The sequence below is a fragment of the Apium graveolens genome, chromosome 11, assembly GCF_009905375.1.
Source record: "Apium graveolens cultivar Ventura chromosome 11, ASM990537v1, whole genome shotgun sequence".
Lineage (NCBI taxonomy): Eukaryota > Viridiplantae > Streptophyta > Magnoliopsida > Apiales > Apiaceae > Apium > Apium graveolens.
Window position 1 is genome coordinate 52,420,304 of NC_133657.1, and position 24,062 is coordinate 52,444,365.

Below are 24,062 nucleotides of genomic sequence, written 5' to 3' on the forward strand. Positions count from 1 at the left end.
TGATTATTGGAACAATGTAGAATACTGCAGGCACTTGTTATTTTAGTGATTGCAAAATTATATGTATACCTAATTTTAGTTATAGTTCTCAGCTTAAGAATGAGCCAAATTAGAAACAATATCAAATGTACGATAATAGAATGTAGAGCTTCTCTTTGTAATTTGAGTTTAATTTGCTTATAATGTAAGTAGCACTTTTGTTTCTTGTCACTGGCTGGATAGTGTAAGTAGCACTTTTAGGTGTATTTAAGAAATGTAGTTAATTATAAGGATTTGTATTCTTGGTTCCTTGTAGGCCCATTAATCAAGCATTTCCTTAGAAATTACAATGCTAGCTTCCTGATTTGTTTCATGTATTGCGGAATTCAGAGTCGACTGAAATCACAATGCTAGTTAAGTAAGGCATATTACAAACTTTGCTAGACTTGTTACAGCCGTTTTATATTCTGGATTTGCTAATTGGTTTCTCTGTGTGCCAGGCATATATTCTACAATGATCAGATCACTTGTTACTAGGGGACTTGTGTATGTGTCACTAATCTCTCTATTTTAATTCCTCTTTGGTAGTTTGGAATCATATATTTTCTCTCGTAGGATGGTTTTTGGTTATGCATACCCAGCTTATGAATGTTATAAAACTGTAGACAAAAATAAGGAAGATGTTGAGCAACTTCGCCTTTGGTGCCAGTACCGGTACGCTCAGTTTTCTTTTTGGGTACATTAATTTAATCACGTTACGTAAGTAATTTGTTTATTTTTCAGGATCTTGGTTGCGACGTTGACAGTTTTTGAGAGGGTCAGAGATGCTTTGATTCCATGGTAAGAAATTTAATATCGATTGTGTGAAAAGTTTTCTGGGGCATATAAGCTCTTGTTTGTATCGGACTTGTGGTTGCTATCATGCCATTTCCTTTCTCCCGAGAAGGGTTCCAAGGTATAGTGAAGCAAAGTTATTCCTGTATATATACTTGTGGTACCCCAAAACAAAGGTGTTGACAGAGGAATTTGGGAGCAAAAAAGTCTGAGGTTCGTAGCCGGAAACAAGATCTGTGATGGCGGTTTTTCTTCGGAAACGCGAACAGTAGTCGGTGAATCCGATGAACAGTATTCTTCGGAAAAGATGAACATTGTTTGGTGGTGGTGATTATTGGGGGCTGAGATTACTTAGGGTTAGTGGTGGCTCCTTTGTGCTCTCGCTTCTGACCCCTTACAATTTGCCTACGTACCCCTATTTATAGGGGATCAAGCCAATATATTCTTAGGGAACAAGAAACCTAATGGGCTCAGATTTTTTGTCCCGAGGCCCAGTAGGAAACCCATTGGAAACCGTCTTCTACTAGCTTTAGGAATGTCCGCCGATGAGGCCCAACCACAAAGGCCCAAGGCTCGTCCGCGGCTTCGAAACTTCACGGATAAGGCATCTCCCTGGCCAAGGATAACCCTCCGCTACTAGCTATTTCTCTAGTCCGTGGATGCAGGTATAGCCGTGGTTCACCCCAAATGTTGGACGCATCCTTGTCCCCCGATAAGGAGCCCCTACCAAATTACAGGACAAGTGATCCCAAGCTTTTGGGTGCAAAGTGCAGGATACTCCGAAGTCTCCCAACGAGGACACCCGTTGACTCCAGAGACAGAGCTCCCAAAGCACACACCAGATTTCACCCCACATCCTCAATGAGGACATCCATTGACTACAGGAGGAGGTCTTCAATCATCAGGCATACCCCTGGAGGTCTGTGACCACGGACACCGCTTTTCCTGTAGATGTGCTACAGGAAGGAATTCTTCAATAGAGTACCTGCATCAAATAGGTTAGTAATAATAATCTCCATCTTCCATGAATCTTCCAAAAAACCTGGCCAAGTAATAAAGTTGAAGTCTTCCCAAAGTTTCTCTACTTATACATAGGGCGCGCTCAAAGGCTCACTATGGGAAAGAATTCAATCAAGGAATTCCTCACCCTTTCTTCAATAATTGGGCGCGCCTCCTCATTATGTTCGAGGGCGCGCCTCCTCATTATGTTCGAGGGCGCGCCTCCCATGCATGGACAACTGCAACCCTCCATCAACCATTCTCATCATGAGGCACGTTCTGCTTATACATAGGGCGCGCCCTCATTCCTTTTATGGAAAGATAATCTTATCTGTTCCTTAATTTTAGGCGTTCCTTCTTCAATTTTGCCTATTTTATCAATCTAAAACCTGAATATTGTTTATACCAATTTTTGGGCATAACAACTACCCCCCAAATTCCATGTCATTGAAAATGGGACTGGAATTTCTCTTCATCTTTACTAAAATCTGTATAAAAAAACTTTCCAGTACTACCTACTGGGCGCGCCCTAAACAGGGCTTGAACCGTTTAAAGTTCCTAGTTTTCTGCATTCTGAATTTCAAGTTGGTGTCAATCATAGGAGGTGCGCCTTCAAGAGGGTGCGTCCTAAAATTTGAAATGATTCGAAACGGTTTCCCTTATTCTTCGGGAATCGTGATTGACATGATTGTTTTGACAATTGTCCTTTTTTACCTATAAATACAAGTCACCATCAGTCATTTTCTTTTTACTTTTACTCTCTCCTCTCTTTTTACTTTCTCTTTCTTCTCCAAAAGCTTCAACTCCGGCGGTGCCATTTTGCTCAGAATCGGCCTTCTCCTTTGTCATTCTCCAAATCCTTTCTGGCCAACTTCTTCTTCAATCTAAAAGGTATGTAAAACTTCTCACATTTCTGAATTCCGTCAAATAAATCACACTGCATGCCACATTATCTCTTCAACTTCCTTAACTGTTCTTGATGATGTGCATAAAATGATATATGTATCTATGTATATATATGTGTAGTTTCGAATTTTTGTTGTTTTAGATCCAAAATCATTGGGTCCAATCATTAATTTCATGTTTCTAGGAATCTCAACCGTTTACCCCTAAAGTCAAAAGCATATATCGCATGACAAGGCGCGCCTTTACATTCATATAAGGTGCGTCCTCCTTTTTATTATCAGCAGCGTCATTGTCATCTAATCTCCCAATAGCTTAATATTCAAACTTTATAGCAGTCTTTATAGATCCTATAATTGATAGGACGCGCCTTCTTAGTATATGACTCGTCTTAGAAGGAAGCTGACATAGGTCATAGGAAATACCATTCTTTTAAGCCCACCACTACTTTTCTGTTTCCTTCATACTTTCTTATCTCATTCTCTCGAATTGGGTGCGCCCTCAACATTTCTTTGATTTTCTTGACAGCTGGAAGACGAGGACGCGTCCTTTCCTTTTCACCCATTCAAGAATTTCCTTATCAATTTGGGAATTTATTCGCCTCCAAACACCTACTTCGACCCTCAGCCTCCAAACGCCCACTATACCCCTGAGTTTCTGAACCGGGTGGCGCGCCTTGTTCAAGATTCTAAAAGAGGTATCCTGATGGAAGATTCTTCAAACAGTTCTTCCATGAACAACGTTCCTTTGTCTCGTAGACAAGGGAAGCAAAAGCTAATCCAAAAAGAAAGATCCCCAGATCCTACTAGCACAGAATTAGATGATGACGACTGGTTCGAGAGCTTGAATGCTGATAGATATAGAGTTGTTAAAATGGGCATCAATGTAGATGCAGGGCCATCCAAAGTCTCCTATAGGGCTATTTCTCCAAGCCTATCTCCACAGAAATCATAGGACGCGCCTACTTCTCCCATTTCTGAGGGCGCTCCTGAAGGAAACATGTCTCCCCTTCGCGATGAATTGAATTTTTTTGATGAGGACTATTTTCAGTTTTCCACCTCTCCTGAACCTTCTACAATCCCCTTCCAGCACTGGGAAGTTTCTGACAGTGAATTGGACTTTGACTGGAATGAATTCGAACCATGCAGTGTAGCTGTGAAGAAATGCTTTAGGAAGGAGCATGGGAAGCTTTTCTGTGTGGGCCTGTCCTCAGCTTGTTCAGATGAGCAGTTAGAATGGCTCATGGAATTTTATGACATGGAAGGCATATGGGCGCGCCCTTTAAGCATGATGCACCCCCATATTTTCAACTACGGGAGAAACTTCAAGATCCCTAGGATGGTAACCAGCCCTAAGTTGGTATCTTTGGGTATAGGCGCGCCCTTACATCCATATCTTAGGGAAGTAATAGAACTTTATGATATGGCTCCACTCCAACTCTCTCCCAATAGCTACAAATTTATTCTGGCTCTATTTATTCTCTATACAGACCTGGGTTTTCCTCAGCCTTCGATGGCCGAAGTCAACTATTTTTTTAACTTGAGAAAATCTGACCACGGATAGTACTACTTGGTTGCAGACAAGCAACATAATAAGAAAGGTTTCTCCTCTGGCAAGCTCAGCCATGAAAAAGGCTGGAAGGAAAACTTCTTTTACTTGTATGATGTTCCCAGACTAAGAATAAGATTCAACATGTCACCAAGTAAGGGCGCGCCCTCTCATTCTCTTTTCCCTGTATTATTTCTAGTTTCCTTTCTTCTTTTTTCACAACCTTATTCTTTTCGGACAGACCAGTGGCCAAACAACTTAAGGGCGAGCCTAAAAGGCGAGCTGAAGCCCTTCTTAGAGTGGCTGCTGAAAGGTGGAACTTGAAGACTTTAGTTACTAGGACCAATTTGATGCGAGTCAGAATCCTTTCTGACCATGTAGGAACGAAGTGTAAATTCGTAAAATTTAGGAAAGGTGTCCCTGTTTCTCGTGTCATTGACCTAGATAGTGAAGAAGAGGATGAAGAAGAAGAAGATGAGGCAGAAGACAGCTCTTTTCAAGGCCAAGCCCCTTCAGGTTCAATCATTACAAAGTCTAAAGGCGCGCCTTCCATAATTGGCGCGTCCTAGCTTCCTTCTTGTTAGCTTTTATATTGGCATACTAGATTATTGATAGAAATTCCTGTTAATATCATTTGACAAACTTTCTGTTACTTAGGGCGCGCCTTTTTACTCGAGGCTTAGCACTTTATACATCTTTATCAATGCTATATTTATCAATTGCCTTTATTTACTGCTTTGTTCAGCACACCTGATTGTCAAGTTTAACTAATATGTTCTATGTTTTATACAGAAATGGCTCCTCCAAGGATTCCCAAGTCATTCGGGGGGCGCCCTGGTGACAAACCTAAGCCCAAACCAAAGAGAGATGGTTTTATAGCACAGGCATCCATCCCTACTCCTACTCCTGTCCCCCAAAACTACTCATGTCTTGAAAAGGCCTGTTATAGATCTAACAGAGAAACAGGGCGCGCCAAAAAGGCCCAGAACAGAAGGCGCGCCTTCAGGCTCATCTGCTTCTTTGAATTCCCTTGGCCCCATGAGTTCCCTTCATGTTACAGACGAAGAAGTGGAACAATGGCAAGCCATGAACTTAGAAGAGGCCACCCATGCTTCCATTAAGGCATCCTGCCAACTATTCATTCACTCCACCCAAGTGGTGGACAAACTTCTTGAAGAGAAGGCGCGCCTTGAGAGGCTGCAAGGTGATAATAACATCTTGAAGAACACCCTTAAGGATAAAGATTTTCTTCATGCCAAAGATATCAAAGCCAAAGACTCTCAGATATCCTTCCTCAAGGATGAGGTGGTCAATCTGACTTCCCAGCTGGAGATTCCCAATAAAAGGCTACCTCTCTCCACACTGAGCTTGGAGGAGCCAACTTGAGGATTGAGTACCTTGAGGAGCAGCAGAAGATGGGGTGGCCAGATGAGAAGAGGGAAATTACTGATGAAGCATTTACCAACGGTTTCCACTTCTACAGGATTGGTTTTGTGGCCAATGACCCTGATTATACTTTTGAGAAATTTGGGGAAGAAACTGTTGCTGAGATGGTGGAGTTCAAGAGGGAGCATTCCGCAGAGATCAAGGTGAGGAGAGTAGAGCTTGGGTTAGAGGAAGAAGATGAGGGCGCGCCAAGAGAGGAAGCCTCTAAGGACACGCCTGAAGCTGATCCTACTGTTCATCTTCAATCCATTCCCCCCACAGATGAATCTCAGGGCGCGCCCTGATTTATTTTCATGTTTAAACTTCATTCGTACTTAAGCTTCAAATACTTTTGAGGAGCCAGCCCTTTTTTGATGTTGTGCAAAGTTGTACGAATTATATTTTGATACTCTTTAATTTTTTGCATTATAATATATCGTATGGTTTTACACGATTCCATCTTTTGTTGCGTGCATATAAAAATCTGTTAAGGTGCATCAACCATATAGGGCGCACCCTAATTTTATATTGTTTTGATTCCCTTTCAAACCATCACACACCTGCGTCATACAGAAACATGAGTGGCGTTCTTCCATAATAGCGCACCTTTATCATATAAGATAAACTGTTATGGGCGCGCCCTTTAGTATTTAGAAAATGTTTATCCTTTTTTCAAGATTTAAAATTGTCCTTATATCATTGGGATCTATAGAATTCTTTTAATAGAGCATTTTAAAATGAGGGCGCGCCCTGTTTCTTTTTTAACATGCAAGTGTCAAGTACTCCTTTCTTATCAGTGATTCTTTTGCAGTAATTTATTTAAGTACCAAACCAATGGCGCGCCTTAATCTGAAGAACTTTTCCTTAATTTATTCGATCAGTCGTACACTTTTATTTATGCGTTATTAATCTGCTATTTCATATATATTTTTTATATAGGTGCGCCCTTTTATGGACGCGTACCATGGTACCCTGATTATGGATTAGTAATTCCTCAATTGAGCGCGCCTTATCATAGGGCGCGCCTCAAAGTTTTTCTTAATGAAATTTTTATATGCCAAACAGATAAAGCAATTTGAAGTAACTTCTTTCTTTTATTGATAATGCGCTCTAGTGTATAAATTACACCAGTCCCATGGCTACTATGCTCTGTGGGGAAATTATTTGAAAATTTTCTTCCTTCTGCTAGTTCCAAGGTTCGTAGTCATATGTACTACCCCCCTAGGCTAGGAGGAATTTTATTTGCTACTAGTCTATTACATAGGATTTAATCATAGAAATGAGGGGGACAAAGTCACACCCTACTGATAATACTTCCATAAATGCTCCGCATTCCATGCTCGAGGAATAGGTTTGCCATCCAGATCTTCCAAGCGATAGGTTCCCTTCCAGAGTATAGATTTGACCTTGTACGGTCCCTCCCAATTAGCTCCAAGCACCCCGTGCTGAGCTATCTTGGTGTTAGGCATAATCTTTCGCAACACAAGATCCCCAACCTTGAACGGCACAGATTTTACCTTTTATTAAAATACCTTGCGATTCATTGCTGATCTGCAGTAAGCTTTAATTGAGAGTTTTTTCGGGCTTCATCTAACAAATCCAAGTGGAGCCTCTGGTTAACTTCTGCATCTTTCTCAACAAATAAGTCTCTCCGGAGGGATCCAGCCCCTACCTCCACGGGAAGCCTCATACCCATAAGTCAGCAGAAATGGGGTTTCTCCTGTAGTCGATCTGGGAGTTATATTGTAAGACCAGAGGACCATGGACATCTCCTCTGGCCAATCTCCTTTCTTTTCTTCCAACTTTGCCTTCAAAGTATGTTTTATGATTTTATTTATAGCTTCCGTCTGACCAATGCTTTGCGGGTGATAAACTGCGGCAAAATCCTTTTTGATGTTCAAGTCCTTACAAAGCTTTCTTAGCTCTTTACTATCAAACTGCTTCCCATTATCCGAGATGAGTTTGTATGGGATACCGAACCTGCATACTATAAAATTGAAAACAAAGTCCCTTATCTTGTTTGCTGTGATCGTGGCAAGTGGCATAGCCTCCACCCATTTGGTAAAGTAGTCTACGGCCACCACGGCGTATTTCACACCCCCATTTGCTTTGGGCAACTCTCCAATGAGATCAATTCCCCACATGGCAAAAGGCCAGGGACTTGCTAATGAGGTAATGGAAGATGCCGGGGCAGTGGAATAGTTGGCGAATCGCTGGCAACGATCGTAGGCCCGAACAAACTTGAAGGCGTCTTCTTTCATAGTTGGCCAATAATATCCTTGTCTGAGGACTTTCAATGGCAACGAGCCACCCCCGAGTAATTTCCATAAATCCCTTCATGTACTTCTCTGAGGATGTAGTTTCCTTCTTCTAGGTCCATGCAGCGCAATAGTGGTTGGTTGAATCCTCTCTTGTATAATACCCCATCATATTCAATATACTTGGCAGCCTGGTATCGAAGGCGTCGAGCCTGTAGTTTGTCTTCTGGTACAGCTCCTGTTTGAATATAGTTATGAATGGGGGCCATCCAGCTTTCTCGCGGAATTTCTTGTGTCTGGAACACCTCTACCTCTGGAATACTCGGGATTTCCTAGATTCCCAAAGGGATTTGTCCAGTTCGACGCTGTCCATCTGTGATCCCATCTTGGCCAAAGCATCCGCATTACTATTTTCCTTCTCGCGGAACACTTTCTAGCCTGGCATTTCCAAATCTTTCCAATAGGCGTTGCGCACATCTCATGTATAACTCCGTCCATGGTCCCCGGGCCTGGAAACCTTCGTTGACTTGGTTCAAAACTAATTCAGAGTCACTCCGAACTATCAGATTCACAACCCCCACCTCCAGAGCTAATTTCAGACCGTTGATCAAAGCTTAATACTCAGCGTCATTGTTAGTGACATAAAATTTGAAATGGATAGCACTCATCAAATGGTGCCCTTCCGGAGTGACCAAGATAATCCCAGCACCTGATCCACTATTATTTACGTCCCCATCGACATGTAAGATCCACCAAGGGTGTGGGAGTTCCTCCCTTTTACCACCAGGAGAATTTCCTCGCGAGGAAGGTTCCTCCAACACTATGGCCTTGTCATCTACTTCAGAATCAAACTCAAGTATGAAATCAGCCAACGCATGTCCCTTGATTTCCGTGTGAGGACAATATTCCAAATCGAATTGTCCTAGCTCTACCGCCCATTTTAACATTCTTCCCGACGATTCAGGTTTGTGTAGAATATGTCGAAGCGGATAAGCAGTGCGAACTTCTATTCGGTGAGCCTGAAAATATGGTCTTAACTTTCGTGCCGCAAGAATAAGAGCATACACCAGTTTTTCCATGCTGGTATATCTGGTTTCTGCATCCAGCAATCTTTTACTCACATAGTACACGGGCCACTGGTGGCTTGCTTCCTCCTTCACCAATACCGCGCTGACAGAGTATTCAGATACTGCCAAGTAAAGAATCAATGTCTCTCCGTCTTTCGGCTTGGCCAATATTGGAGGATTTCCCAACTGCTCTTTGATTTTCAGAAAAGCCTCTTCACAATCTGGGGTCCACACAAAATCCTTCCCCATTCCTTTGATTGCCTTGAAGAATTCTTTACACCTATCCAATGACTTTGAGATAAATTGATTTAGGGCTGCAATCCTTCCTATCAGGCTCTACACTTGCTTGACGCTGGTGGGAGATTTCATGTCCAACAGAGCCCTGATTTTTGCCTGGTTGGCCTCAATTCCTTGGTGGTTAACCATGAATCCCAAAAAATTTCCCGACTCGACACTAAATACACACTTTTGAGGGTTTAGCTTCATTCTATATTTTCTCAGAATATGGAACATCTCTGCTAAGTCTGCGATGTAATCTGCCGCCTTCTTAGACTTTACAAGCATGTCATCTACGTATACTTCCATTGTCTTTCTAATCTGCCTCTTGAACATTTTGTTTACCAATCTTTGATAGTTAGCTCCTGCGTTGATCAAGCCAAATGGCATTCCAATATAGCAATAGAGTCCTCTATCAGTGATAAATGAGGTGTGCTCTTAGTCAGGCCCATACATGGGAATTTGATTATATCCGGAGTATGCATCCATGAAGCTGAGCAAGGCATGCCCTACCGTGGCGTCGACCAACTGATCAATTCTCGGCAAGGGAAAGCTATCATTTGGGCATGCTTTATTCAGATCGGTGAAATCCACACATGTTCTCCATTTACCGTTAGGTTTTCTTACCAACACCGGGTTTGCTAGCCAATCTGGGTAGAAGGACTCCTGAATTAGTCTGACATCCAAGAGCCTATCTACTTCTTCTGCTAAGGCTATAGCCCTCTCTCCGCTTATGGCCCTGCACTTTTGTCGAACCCCTTTATGCTTGGGATCAATATTCAAGCGGTGGCACATTACCTCTGGGTCGATTCCTACCATGTCAGAATGGTTCCATGCAAATACATCAAGGTTTGATAAGAGAAATATCGAAAGACCCTCTTTCAACCTTGGTACCAACTGAGATCCAATTCTCAATACCTTACTGGAATCTTTTTCGTCAACAGGGATTTCAATTGTATCTTCTGCTGGCCCCATCTTCTCCGTTGGCATTGGTATTCAGGGATCCAGGTCGGGCGAACCATGATTTTAATTGTTCTGCAGAGAATGCGCAACCCCTTTAGGAGGAGCATTGACTTCTCTAGAACGCGCGCCCTGTATCGCAGGGGCATCAACTTCCTTAATATTTTTTGCGGGCAAGGGCGCTCCCTCCGGGAGAGGGGCATCTACCTTACTCTCGTCATGTCCGAGGCTTTGCAAGACGTCAAATGTTCCTTCCAGTCGTTCCCCATTGAAATCTGCTTGGACTATGGTGTTTGAGGATTCCTCTTCTTCCAACATTTCAATTCTTAGTGTGTCTTCCAAGAACAATATTGATGGAGGCAGTTCAGAGGGGCGCTTTTCTTCTTGCTCGACATAATAATGGACTAGGATTTCCTCGATCGGTTGCTCAATGCTCTTTTCTTGATCATCATCTAATGCGTCTTCGGTGTGGGAGTCTTTTCTAAAGCCTCTCATAGCTTGCCTGTAGCACTCCCGAGAGTCATACTGTGAGCCCTTTATGCTCCCCACACCATTTGGCGTTGGAAACTTGATGGTAAGGTGGTGGATTGAAGTAATAACCCTCATCTCCCGAAGAAAAGGCCGTCCCAACAACACGTTGTGGGACGACTCCTGATTCAGGACCTTGAACTCGAGCATCTTTGTTACGGACAACATGCTTTCGCCAAAGTACATGGCAACCGAATTGATTCCATAACTCTAACTCCCACGCCAGAAAAGCCATAGACCCACGAATCTTCCCCTGACATATCCCGATCAGGTAGCCCCATCTTCTTATAGGTGCTGTAGTAGAGGATGTTTGTCGAGCTTCCATGGTCCATGAAGGCCCTATGGATGTTTTTGGTTCCAATCTGGATGGAAATAACCAGCGCATCATTGTGGGGGTGATGCACACATCGGGCATCCGCTTCTCTGAAGGTAATATCCATGGACTCACCCTTAAATACTTTGGGTGGTTGAGTTTCCACCCTATGGATGTCCGTGAGAGGCCTGAACCAGGCTTCCCTAGCATATCTCGCCAAGGCTCGGTTGCTGCATTCCATCCCGGGATCTCCCCCGTAGATTGTTCGGATGCTGCCGTCCCTGAAGAATTTATTTTCCTCCAGAGTTCCATTGTTCGACCCCCGCGGGGCTCGCCTTTCTTCTTCCTTTGCTTTGTCATCCTTGTATTTCCTTACTTCCTTAACTACCCATTCACCAAGGTATCCTTCTTTGATAAATGCTTCGATCTCATCCTTTAGTTGGCGACATTCATGTGTGTTACGCCCGGACAACTCATGGTATTCGCAATACTTTTTCTTGTCTCTACTTTTCCAGGATGACAGAGCCTCGGGTTTTCTAAACAGCCCTCTGTTTTTGTTAACCTCAAAAATGTGTTCAATTGACGCGGCCAAGGGCGTGTACCGGCTCGTTCTATAATCATAGTTTGAGGAAAGACTCCATTCCCTCCTCGTGGTCATGGTATTCACCGATTCGGGTTTCGACTACTCCTTCTGTACCTTGGGCTTGGAGATCTGTCTCTCTTCCTTGCTTTGTTTCTTTGACTTGTGTGCGCAACTGGTTGTACTTCCGCCAGAGATTGCTCTATGGCTTTGAACGATTCTGCCAAAGCAAAGACGTTCACTAGAGTAGCTGGGTCTTTTCCTTGCAAGTGTTTCCAGAAGTCTGAACCAACCTTTAGTCCTGCGATTAGAAAGCTCTTTAAGGCTTCGTCTGAAGCCCCCCTTACGCTGGTAGATTCTGCATTGAACCTCTTAAAGTACGACGTCAAGCTTTCATCCTCCCTTTGCTTGACGTTAGCGAGGGTTGTAACAGAGGGAGCATATCTCACAGCCACTTAGAACTTGGTCAAGAAAAGAGTCTTCATTTGATCCCAAAAAGTGATTACTCTCGACCCAAGCTTTTGAAACCATTGTTGGGTACTTTCTCTAAAAATCGCTGCCAGGAGCCGGCATCGAGCCAAGTCAGGGACTTGATATACGTCCATCTCTATATTGAATCGGCCTAGAAATTCCACGGGGTCTGAGCTTCTGTGGAAACGGAGATCGCTAGTTGTGTTGCGATATCCGGCCGGCAACTGTGCCTCTCTTACAGCCGCCGAGAACAGGGAAGGGATTTCAGTTGTGGCCATCACTCTGCCTTCCGGATGGTTAAGTAGCCTTTTCAGATCTCCCATATTGACGGTTCCCACACCTGGTATAGTTTGTATTTGAGGCTGCGGACCTTGGGGTTGCGGTGGAGGTACCTCTACGTGGTTCCTACCTGGAGGGGCTTGCTGCTGGTTCGTGTTCTGGGCATCTTCCGGTATCACAATCATTTCGGGGTTCCGACCTTGATCTCCCCCCTGATTTTCTCCTTGACCTCGACCGCAGCCTCGAGCCATCCCGCGATCATAATTTTCCAAATCTCTGTGATCATCATATTCAGCATAGTTATCGCTGTCTGTTCAATTATACCAGCGGGCATCAATGTGGCCACGGTAATTGTCACGACGATACCCATCTAAGTACCTACCTCGGCCTCCACCTCTTCCCCTCCGTTGGGGTCTTCTCCATCGGTCGCTTCCATATCCTCGACCATATCGGTCCAGCGATCTGCGGGGAGGAGCTCTCTCATGATCGCGGTGTCGAACCTGATTTCCCTGGGAATTCAGGGGCACAGGCGTTGTATCATGGGGCGTCACATCTCCACGATCAGCTTCTTTTTGCCATTCAAGCAACAACATTCTTAAATCATCATCGCCTAAGCGGATCCCCAAGCGATCCTTTAAAGCTTCGAAGCCTCGTTGCCGATTCTCCGCATGGACTCCGCCTGTCGGCGTTCCTCAAGACTACGTCCAGACCGGTGCGGATGGGTAGTCCCCTGGTTATCCGTCTGCAGGATTTCTTGACCATCAGCATCTTCTTCCACTAGCTCAATGATTGGGGACGTATCATTGGAATAGTCCAGGCGTCGTGGGGTTATCGGCACACGCCCTCCTCCAGTGTGGCCATGGCCGGCTGAGGCATCTTTATAAGTCATAGGTGCTTTTCCGGGTGCATGAGTAGCACGGCTGCGACGAAGGCCCCTTCTGGTCTTGCGCCGCTCCACGGTGCTCAACCTTGAATCGAAGCCGTTAAAAGCATCGCCCATGCGATACAGTTGTTCCAGCAAGTCAGCATTTCTGATGAGCACAGGCGGCTGTCCCCCAACATCCGGAGTGGGACGATCAGTCATCGGCGGAACGTAAGGTTCATGTTAATAGCCGTGATCAGATTCTTCCTCAGATCTTCCATCATAAAAACTTTCATCATAATATTGAGACATCCTTCCTCCTAGATGCAGATCTTGATTAGCCCCTCCTTCTAGCACTAATTTGTTGACAGAGGAATTTGGGAATAACAAAGTATGAGGTTCGTAGCCGGAAACAAGATCTGTGATGACGGTTCTTCGTCGGAAACGTGAACAGTAGTCGGTGGATCCGATGAACAGTATTCGTCGGAAAAGATGAACAGTGTTTGGTGGTGGTGATTATTGGGGGCTGAGATTGCTTAGGGTTAGTGGTGGCTCATTTGCGCTCCCACTTCTGACCCCTTACAATTTGCCTACGTACCCCTATTTATAGGGGATCAAGCCAACGTAGTTCTTGGGGAACAAGAAACCTAATGGGCTCAGATTTCTTGTCCCGAGGCCCAGTAGGAAACCCACTGGAAACCGTCTTCTACTAGCTTTAGGAATGTCCGCTGATGAGGCCCAACCACAAAGGCCCAAGGCTCGTCCGCGGCTTCGAGACTTCACGGATAAGGCATCTCCCTGGCCAAGGATAACCCTCCGCTACCAGCTGTTTCTCTAGTCCGTGGACGCAGGTATAGCCGTGGTTCACCCCAAATGTTGGATGCATCCTTGTCCCCCGATAAGGAGCCCCTACCAGATTACAGGGCAAGTGATCCCAAACTTTTGGGTGCAAAGTACAGGATACTCCGAAGTCTCCTAACGAGGACACCCGTTGACTCCAGAGACAGAGCTCCCAAAGCACACACCAGATTTCACCCCACATCCTCAATGAGGACACCCATTGACTACAGGAGGAGGTCTTCAATCATCAGGCATACCCCTGGAGGTCTCTGACCATGGACACCGCATTTCCTATAGATGTGCTACAGGAAGGAGTTCTTCAATAGAGTACCTGCATCAAATAGGTTAGTAATAATAATCTCCATCTTCCATGAATCTTCCAAAAACCCTGGCCAAGTAATCATGTTGAAATCTTCCCAAAGTTTCTCTACTTATACATATTCAATCAAGGAATTCCTCACCCTTTTTTCAATAATTGGGCGCGCCTCCTCATTATATTCGAGGGCGTGCCTCCCATGCATGGACAACTGCAACCCTCCATCAACCATTCTCATCATGAGGCGCGTCCTGCCTATACATAGGGCGCACCCTCTTTCCTTTTATGGAAAGATAATCTTATCTGTTCCTCAATTTTAGGCGTTCCTTCTTCAATTTTGCCTATTTTATCAATCTAAAACCTGATTATTGTTTATACCAAATTTTGGGCATAACAAAAGGTATGAAATAACTCCTTTAGGCTGAGCATTTGAGGTGTAGAACTTAAATATCTCTTTCAACTTTTTACACAATATTCTTTTACTGAATCATTCAGGGAACAACATATGTCTATGAATCATTCTTTAGACCTTATGTCACTAAGCATGAGACAGAAATTGACCGTAACTTGTTGGAACTGAGGACCAGAGCTGGAGATTATGCTGTTTTGTTCTGGCTAAAAGCTACTAACTTCGCACAAACAAGAATTTTGGACATTGTACGGTTCATTTCTCACAAATCAGCACCAAAGCCTCCAACTACCCAGGCATGGATTTTTAAGTGTAAATAGAGATATTGTAATTCTTATCATTTCCCCTTAGCATGTTATGTTAATTTAAGATTGTTTAGGTAGGAAACTCCTTTATAAGTTCACGTAAATATTGAACAAAATAAATTGAACAGATTGTGAAATGAAGGGTGTACAATATATCTGATATGTGTCAGCAGTGTGAAGCTGCAGTGAGTATTTTTGATGATCACGTGCAGTCTAAAACATTCTCAATTTTCACTAAAACTCCTTGTTTAAATGGATTATCAATAATTCTGTTTCAAGTTTACATGTACGGAATTCAGTTTTTGATTTCAGATATTTGATTTAAAGATATAATATAAATTGCATGTCCATCATGTTTTACAATTACAAGTATTATGGCATGAACATATTTGTCGTGCACCATTTTTTGTGTAATACAAAAACAATGTTTTCTTCTACCAAATGAGTCAATTTATGTACGTTTGAACTTAAAACACACTAAAAACGTATGGCAGGTATGTTTTAACACTAATAATGTGATCCATAACCATCCAGGATTTGCTAATCTGCTGCAACACCAAATCTCAATGCAGCCTCAAAAGCACAACCACAGACCAAAACAGCCTCAAAAGCACAACAGCAGACGGAAGCAGCCTCAAAAGCACAATCGCAGATGGAAGCAGCCTCAAAAGCACAATCGCAGATGGAAGCAGCCTCAAAATCACAACCGCAGACTGAAGAACAAAATTCCCCGAAAGTCCCTGTAACAAAGTCAACTGAAAAGCAAACAATTGCCGGATCTCTCAAAGCTACTGCCTCAAATGAAGAAGCAACGTCCACTGAACAGTCTCTTCCACATCTAAAGATGTTATAAACCCTTGCATAGAAGATACAGTCATGAAAGAAGACACTGAGGTTGCACGTTACAGGCTAAGGCGACCACGCACAGCATCAACTCGTTGAATGATTGGTTTCCTCTTTTTCTCAATGGTAAGCCATCTTGTGGATATAGTGGGGTTATGGACCATCTAATTTTGGATAGAATACACGTAGTAGCTTTAGTTCCAAACTTTGTAATTTTTTTAAGAGAATAAATTTGATATGGCATGTTGAATATCATAGATTGGTAATCTAGCATAAGTAATGATGTGCCATTGTACTAGAGGAGCTGGCTGCTTATAAGCTTTTTTTTGAACAACTCGGAAGTCCCAATGATTTTATCCTTCCCGAATTTATTTATTTATTTTTTAAATGCGAAGTGGGGTTTTAGTTGTGCACTTGCCGTTTTTCACATGCTGCTGAGTGGTGACAGTTAAAATGAGAAAACATTCGTCCAGAATACACATGTCTCTCACTCTCTCTCAAGTACTCACACACAGACACTTTAATATACTAATAAGAATAGTAGAAGAAAATTTGGTTACATAAAAAAACTGTGAACTCATTTCACAACTATCAAGTAAAAAATGTGGTCTAAACCAAACTCAATAGAATCATACAAGAAAAAAAGTGCAATACACAAAGATAAACAACTATTGTCACCGTGTTATCTCCTTTTGGGATAAAGTATGATTGTTACCATTGTTTTCCTCTTTCTTGTAATGCCGAAATCCCTCTTCTTTACAATATGAAGGAACAAACTGTTTGGCGATGGACCAAAACATAATTCTTTTTTTATATGAAAGAATTAAGTAATAAATATCCTTAAAAAAGGGTTTATTTGGTTAGAAATAAAGAGAAAGAGGCAATGCAAAGAGCATAATCATAAAGAGAATAGGTCCAAGAAAAGAAGAACCATAAAGATGGTTGACATGTCCAAAATGGTCACATGGCGTAGTTTGGGCATTAACAAACAACAGTTAGGGACCCAAGCAGCAGCAGCAGCAGCAATCATATTTCATATACCACCCACCACCCTCTGTCCTCTCCATTTCATCAAATCAAAATATATATTAAACCTTTCATCTTTGTCATCAGTCAATCTTAATCCTCTCGCGATTATGGAACTCGACAGTTAACAATTTAAATAATTTAACTCTGTCAAAGCATTACTTGTCGACAGGAGTGTCCATAGGTTTCAGAAACAGACCCCGCTAACTTTATCCAACCAGAGCCTCACCCTAAGTTAATTCCAAAATATTAAAATCGAATTTTAATTGAATTAAAAATTATTAAAATTGAACTAATGGGTTGGATTAGGATTTTGCCCATGTAAATCGCATATTCCAACAGACCCACACACCATTGTATAGTTCATGTTTGTTAGTTGTGAATGAGATGAGTTTTTTTGAATCGTAGCGTTTAGCTTCCGGTTTAATTTCAAATATTTGGAATAGGAAATTCTAAAAACAATTTTTTTATTGTTTTCCTAGCCCACTCCAAACAACGTTATGTATAAATTTTGACCAATTTAACTCTGTAAAATTCGATCCCAATTTTAATTGGATCAAAAATTATTGCAACCATATAATATAGATTCGATGAAAATTCTGCATATAACCCGTTCAATCCAACTCACGTATCCCTACTTGTAAATTTGCTTTAAGTAGAAGTTAATTGATCATGCAACTTCGGCATTATTATGGCTAAAGTATTATCCCGGAGCAGAAAGAGGTTACTGAATTTAACTTTTTAAAAAAAATTGAAGTTGAATCATTGATCCGTGTCATCGTGAGTGGAGGAATGTTTCCAAAGCCGACAATATTAAACTAGACTCGATATCCAATAATCTCTCACTCAGATTTTTCGGAATAGGGGAAAAAAATTATGAGTAGTACACTTACTACTAAAATAATGCTAAAGATAGTAAAATATTATTATAAAATGAAATAATCTAATTGACATTATTATTATTATGAATGTAGATGATCCATTTATATGTATCCAATAAAATATAATATATGTTATTTTATAATTATTTTGACAATTTATTTTGATACAGCTAATATTTTCCATCTAAAAAACAGCACCTTCTCAAATCTCACCAACTTTTCTTTGTCATTAAAAACACACTCCCTACTCTAGCACTTCACTAGATACATACTTGCTAGGTTGAATGGCACTCCTCACTTGTTCATCACAAAACTCGGTCCTCAAAACCGGTAAACAAAAAGCCTCGTCATCAAAACGCCATAATAAACAGCCATCTTCATGGGACCAAATCAAGAATCTACTCACTTGTAAAAATATGCAAAATGCAACGGCCGTTCACAATCCTCCCGAACATAACATTAATGCTCTAAGAGGGGCTTACTCAAAGCTAGGACATTGCAAGTACACATGTAGATTTAAGGATGTTGTTCATGGTAATAGTAAAGTCATTCGCAGAGCAGATAACTCGCCAGGAAACAGCTCCTCTGGACGGAAAAATGTTAGCGGGGTTTCGCGGTCATCGTCATCGAGATTCTTGGCTAGTGATACATCAGGGAGATCTAATTCGTTCTCCACATCTTCCAGAAGAATGCAATTTAGGAAACTTTCTGGCTGTTATGAATGTCATATGATTGTTGATCCTAGCAGGTATATTTTTACAATAAGTTCTTTACCCTTTACTCAACTTCATTTCAATTGCTCCAATTAATTAACTAGTTGGCCTTTTTTAATTCCGTTAATCTAGAATAAGTTGATATTTTTTGAAACTAGCTAGCTACATACATAATTATAAGCGAGGATTAATATGAAGGTATCCGAATCCAAGAAGTAGAATTTGTGGTTGCCCGGAGTGTGGGGAGATATTTGTGAATGCTGAGAGTTTGGAACAGCATCAAGCTGTTAGACATGCTGGTATGTGCACACTTTCTCTTTTTACTAATTATATTAATTAGCAAGTGCTTCATATCCTGAATCGAATATGCATGTTAAAATTAATTAAAAAGGCTTAATTTGTGTATCAAGTATCAACACGCTTAACTATTGTTATGGATTAATAGTGGAAAGAGCGTGCATCTTTAGGAGAGTAATAGTTAATATAAGCATAACCACCGGTCAACCATGTTTTTTCTATTAAATTGCAGAAACTAAAAATGAGCGAGAACGTAATATTATTAAGCTCTCAAATCTCCTAACTAATTTTTCAATTTCTTTTACGTACTGACTACTATCGACACTGTGTTACACTGCTAATAATAATGTACAACAATCCTATCAATAAAATGTTAATAATATTTATGGATTCATATTGTATTATGAATGGATGAAAAAAACACTGCTTCCGGCATTTCAAGAAAAACAATGATTAATAAAACGGTTATACTAAAACATAAAAATCGTTTGAGCCTGTTTTTCTTGCAATGTGTAATAAAAAGAATTGTTAAAAATACATGACAAATACATGAACAAGACCGAGTCCATGATACGTTAATGATACATTCACGGATGGGTCAGGTCGGGCTTAGGCCAGGATGTAAACAAATATGAATTAGGCTTTGTTTGGGATTACTGTTAAAAATTGTTGTGCTGTTAAAAAAAGTGCTGCTGAAAAAAGTGTTGTTGTAAAAATTAGATGACTGTTTGGTAATTTTTTTGATACGTGTATGTGTTGATGCAAAAAATTAAAAATAATGATATTTTTGGTAAGGTTTGATGGTGAAATCAGCATCTGCTTCCGCAACAGTTGAAAAACAGCTTTTTCTAAAAGTATGGGGGACTTGCTTTCTCTAACAGCAGCTTTTAGGTCAAAAGCACTTTTCCGAAAAACAGCTTTTAAATTTTACCAAACAGTTTTTTAACTAGTTTTCAGCAAAAAGCTGTTGTTGCTGTCTGCAACAGCAATACCAAACATATATATATAGGAATGGCTGTGTTGATGACGGACGAGCGCAACAATTTGATTGACCAACATCATGTATATATACTTATTATGGTAAACTAGTTGGTAATAGTATTATATTATTATTTGCATAAAACTGAAATTCATAATCCGTGTAAAATATAGATTTAAATATAATATATAAAATGTTTTTAAAATATGTAGTTAAAAAAGTTGAAGTTAAGTGTAATTCTAAAATTTCACCGTATAGTTCTAGTTATGCATGCAACTGATTATTTACTTATACAAATCTAACATGTTAACTTACTAATACGATTATTTTAAAGTAAACCGACGCTCGGATATCCAGTAACAAATAAAAATTGAAGGAAAATAAAATTTATAGAGAGTAAAAGTTAATTTTTGTCAATTGAGATTTTGTTATATAAAATTTTAAAAATAGTTGTATAATTTTCTAGTGAGTACCAAGATTTGGTATCTAAACATAGTTTCGCTTATTAGTATAGATAGTTGATACTCCCTCCATTCCAAAAAACATCTCCCGACTTTTTACACACGAATCATGATAAGTGATTGACTACTAATTTACATCGAATTTATAAGATCAAATATAGTCACGAGTTATACTAATATGAAACTAAAGATATTAATAATCAAAATTGTGCATTGTCAAACGTGTCTACCACAAAAAGGAAAAGTATTTAGGGACGGAGGGAGTAGTTGATAACCCGTGCGAAACACGGGCCCGAGACTAAAAATATCGAATTAATATATGTAGAGAATTATTCATAATCTGTGTGAAACACGAATTAAAATTAATATATTAATATCCAATATTAAATTGGTATTTGTAAAAAATAGTTATGTGATTAAAAAGAATCGAATCAGTTATTAAATTTTTCACTATAATTCTAATTTTGCATTGTGTTATTTGATATAGAAATCTAAAATATTAGTTTTATTTTTGTGAAACGAAGTATATCTCTATCTTACGAACCAAATATCTATTCTTAGTACTTGCAAAAAATAGTTCTGTAGTTAAAAAAAATCGAATCATTTATGAAATTTTCCACTATAATTCTAGTTTTGCATTGTTTTACTTGATATAAAAAAGCTAACATATTAGTTTTATTTTTGTGAAACGAATTGTATTTATATCTTATGAACAAAATATATGTTCTTTAGACAATTTAATATTAATATAATTTGATTATTATCTTATAATTAGTTTTTTCAATATAGTTTATTTAATATTACTTAATTATCGATAAAAAATAATTTAAAAATTAAAAGTAAATATATGTTATTAAACTTAATTTAATGTTACTAAATATAATCTAAATACAGACCGTAAATTTGTTACTTTTAAAATATATTTTTTTAATTTAAAGTATATAAACGTTGTGATGGACAGTAACAAATACGATCGTTATATCAATAATTTTCAGTTTATAAGTTAATAAATGTTACTGAAGTCATTTGCAATTATTTAATTATTTTTAATATAATACTGCAGAAAATAAAGTTTATAGAGAATAAAAGTCAATTTGTGTTAATTGTTTACTTTGTAGTTAGTAGTTTTTCAAAATAAAAGTAATATATGTTATTTTACTTAATTTAATGTAACTTAATAAATTTTTAATATAATTTATTAATAAATAAAGTTTACAGAGAATATAAGTCAATTCGTGTTAGTAATTTGTAGTTTTTCTAAAATTAAAAATAAATATAAGTTATTTTACTTAATTTAACGTAACTTAATAAAATTTTAATATAATTTACAAATTGTTTAAAAATGTTTTTATTTTATAAATTAAAAAGACGATTGGATGAATACTAACTAAAAAGAAAATAAAATTTATAAAGAATAGAAGTCGAGTTGTGTTAAAAACAAAGTTGACAGAAGTCAACTTATGTCAGGTAAGTACCAAAATTTGATATTTTTTGTACTTTGATACTTCTAACACCAAATTATAAGTAATTTCACTTTATTAATAAAGAGTATACATTTACTAATTCAGTGTTGGAGCTGAGTCAACAAGATTCGGGACGCAATATTGTAGAAATAATATTCAAATCAAGCTGGCTCAAAAATGATAATCCGTTTTGCAACATCCAACGTATACTAAAAATCCGCAACTCAAAACGGAACATCCAACGTTTTGAAGACTGTCGTGACGCAGTTAAGCTTCGTGCTAATGCAAACACAAAGAAAAACCCTAGACGTGCTGCTGATGGTAACGAACTGTTAAGGTTCCATTGCACCAACCTCACCTGCAGGCTTGGCGCACGAGGCTACTCCTGCTTATGTGGCTCCGTTCCGGGTTGCGGAGTTTGTACTATAATCAGGCACGGCTTTCCAGGTAGCTGTTTTGCAGACGATGAGAGTGGGGTCCGCACCACTGCGAGTAGCGGTAGGGCCCATGATTGTTTTGGTGGGACCTCTACGTGTAGAGCTATGCTTGTGTGTCGTGTTATAGCCGGGAAAATAAGGATGGCGGCGGAAGAAGTGAGCTTGGGGGTGGCGGGAGGTTATGATTCTGTGGCTGGAAATGTAGGACTTAATTCCAGTCTTGAGGATTTGTATGTTCGTAACCCTAGGGCTATACTTCCTTGTTTTGTTGTTATTTACAATGCTATGTTCTAGAGCTTGCTTCATTTCTTCATTTCTTGTCCTATGTTAATGTTTCCTGCAACTCTGTTGGTACTCATATATAATTTTTGCGTTGTACAATTTTTTTTTTCATTTGATATCCGAGTATGTTAAAATTTGAATCATCAAGCAAAATAAAGTATTTATCCTTAAAGGTTATTTTTTACTTTACCAATAAAAATGAATGTTTGTTAAGAAAATAATTTAAACTTTAAAAATAGCTTAAATAATTAATAGTAAAATCGGATATCCGGTTTGATTTTAATATTTAAACCGAATATTTGATTTTTCGGATTAATAAAATCCAATCCCCTATCCGTATCTGATTTTGCCAATAATCGGATATTTGGAAATTCGATTAAATCAATTTAACCAATAATCAAATATTCGAAAATCCGTTTAAATCGGATTATTCGGATCTAAATAACTAGTTATTTATTTTATCTTACAAAATAATTGTCCTAATAAAAAGTAAGTAATAATAGTGATGTACCCGAATAATTTACGAATATCCAAATATAATAAGAAGTCTTTTCTTTATTAAATAATTGAATATTTTACAAGTGAGTCCATGACTCTACATTTACAGGGAGTCCCCTACATTATAAGTGACCATTTTGGGCATAATACTAAGAAATTCTTTTATTCTCTAATTACAAGTCTCTTGGACCTTTTACTTTAAATCTTACAATATTTGTCCCCCTAATTAAGAATTAACATCTTTATATTATAACAAATCAGGTTATTTATGATATTTTTTTTAACTGAAATTGTTATAATTGAGACATTTACGATGGCAAATTTTCATCGTTTTTTCTCGAGTAATAAGTTCAATTTTTCGTCACAAAATAAAATTTCGTCGCAAGTTAGTAAGCATGGGCCCACATTCTCAATAAAATAATAAATCAACTTACGAAGAAAAATATCGTCGTATGTTATGAATTTGCGACGAAAAATATCGTCGTGTGTTAGTTACTTACGACGGATGGATCGTCGAATATTTTCTTGGGGTACCCATCTTTGATCAAATTAAACATAAATTTACGACGCAACTAACTATGTTTAACAGTCAAACATGAGTTTGATTTGTACAACTGATTATGTTTAATCGTAAATTTGTGTTTCGATTATTTTAACAATATTTTTCATCGATCCAACCGTATGTATGTCAATAGATATATATATTAGTGATATAACCAAAATTACCTATCAAAATAACTTTATTTGATTTGTCATTTTAACAGGCATGAGTTTGACTTATACAAGTAACTAGTGTTTAGTTCTGAATTTGTGTTTAGATTATTTTAAAACTACTTTTAATCGATCCAACTGTATGAATGTCAATAGATATATATATTAGTGATATAACCAAAGTTACATACCAAAATAATTTTATTTGATTTTTCAGTTTAACAGTCAAGTATGAGTTTGACTTTTATAACTAACTAGTGTTTAATCATGAATTTATGTTTCTATTATTTTAAAAATATTCTTCATCGATCCGATTTAT

The 24,062-nt window shown here is 39.1% G+C and overlaps 2 protein-coding genes across 2 annotated transcripts; both read left to right on the plus strand.

The window, feature by feature from the left end:
* Positions 1 to 493: 493 nt before the first annotated feature.
* Positions 494 to 15,167, plus strand: LOC141695499 (HVA22-like protein i). Its single transcript, XM_074499739.1, has 5 exons — positions 494 to 525; positions 595 to 693; positions 763 to 819; positions 926 to 989; positions 14,934 to 15,167. The coding sequence occupies exons 1-5, from the start codon at positions 494 to 496 to the stop codon at positions 15,165 to 15,167; spliced, it is 486 nt and encodes a 161-aa protein (XP_074355840.1).
* A 2,996-nt stretch (positions 15,168 to 18,163) lies between these two features.
* On the plus strand, positions 18,164 to 22,599 carry LOC141698352 (uncharacterized). Its single transcript, XM_074503041.1, has 3 exons — positions 18,164 to 18,650; positions 18,814 to 18,914; positions 21,921 to 22,599. The coding sequence occupies exons 1-3, from the start codon at positions 18,187 to 18,189 to the stop codon at positions 22,544 to 22,546; spliced, it is 1,191 nt and encodes a 396-aa protein (XP_074359142.1). The 5' UTR covers positions 18,164 to 18,186; the 3' UTR covers positions 22,547 to 22,599.
* The last annotated feature ends 1,463 nt before the right edge of the window (positions 22,600 to 24,062 follow it).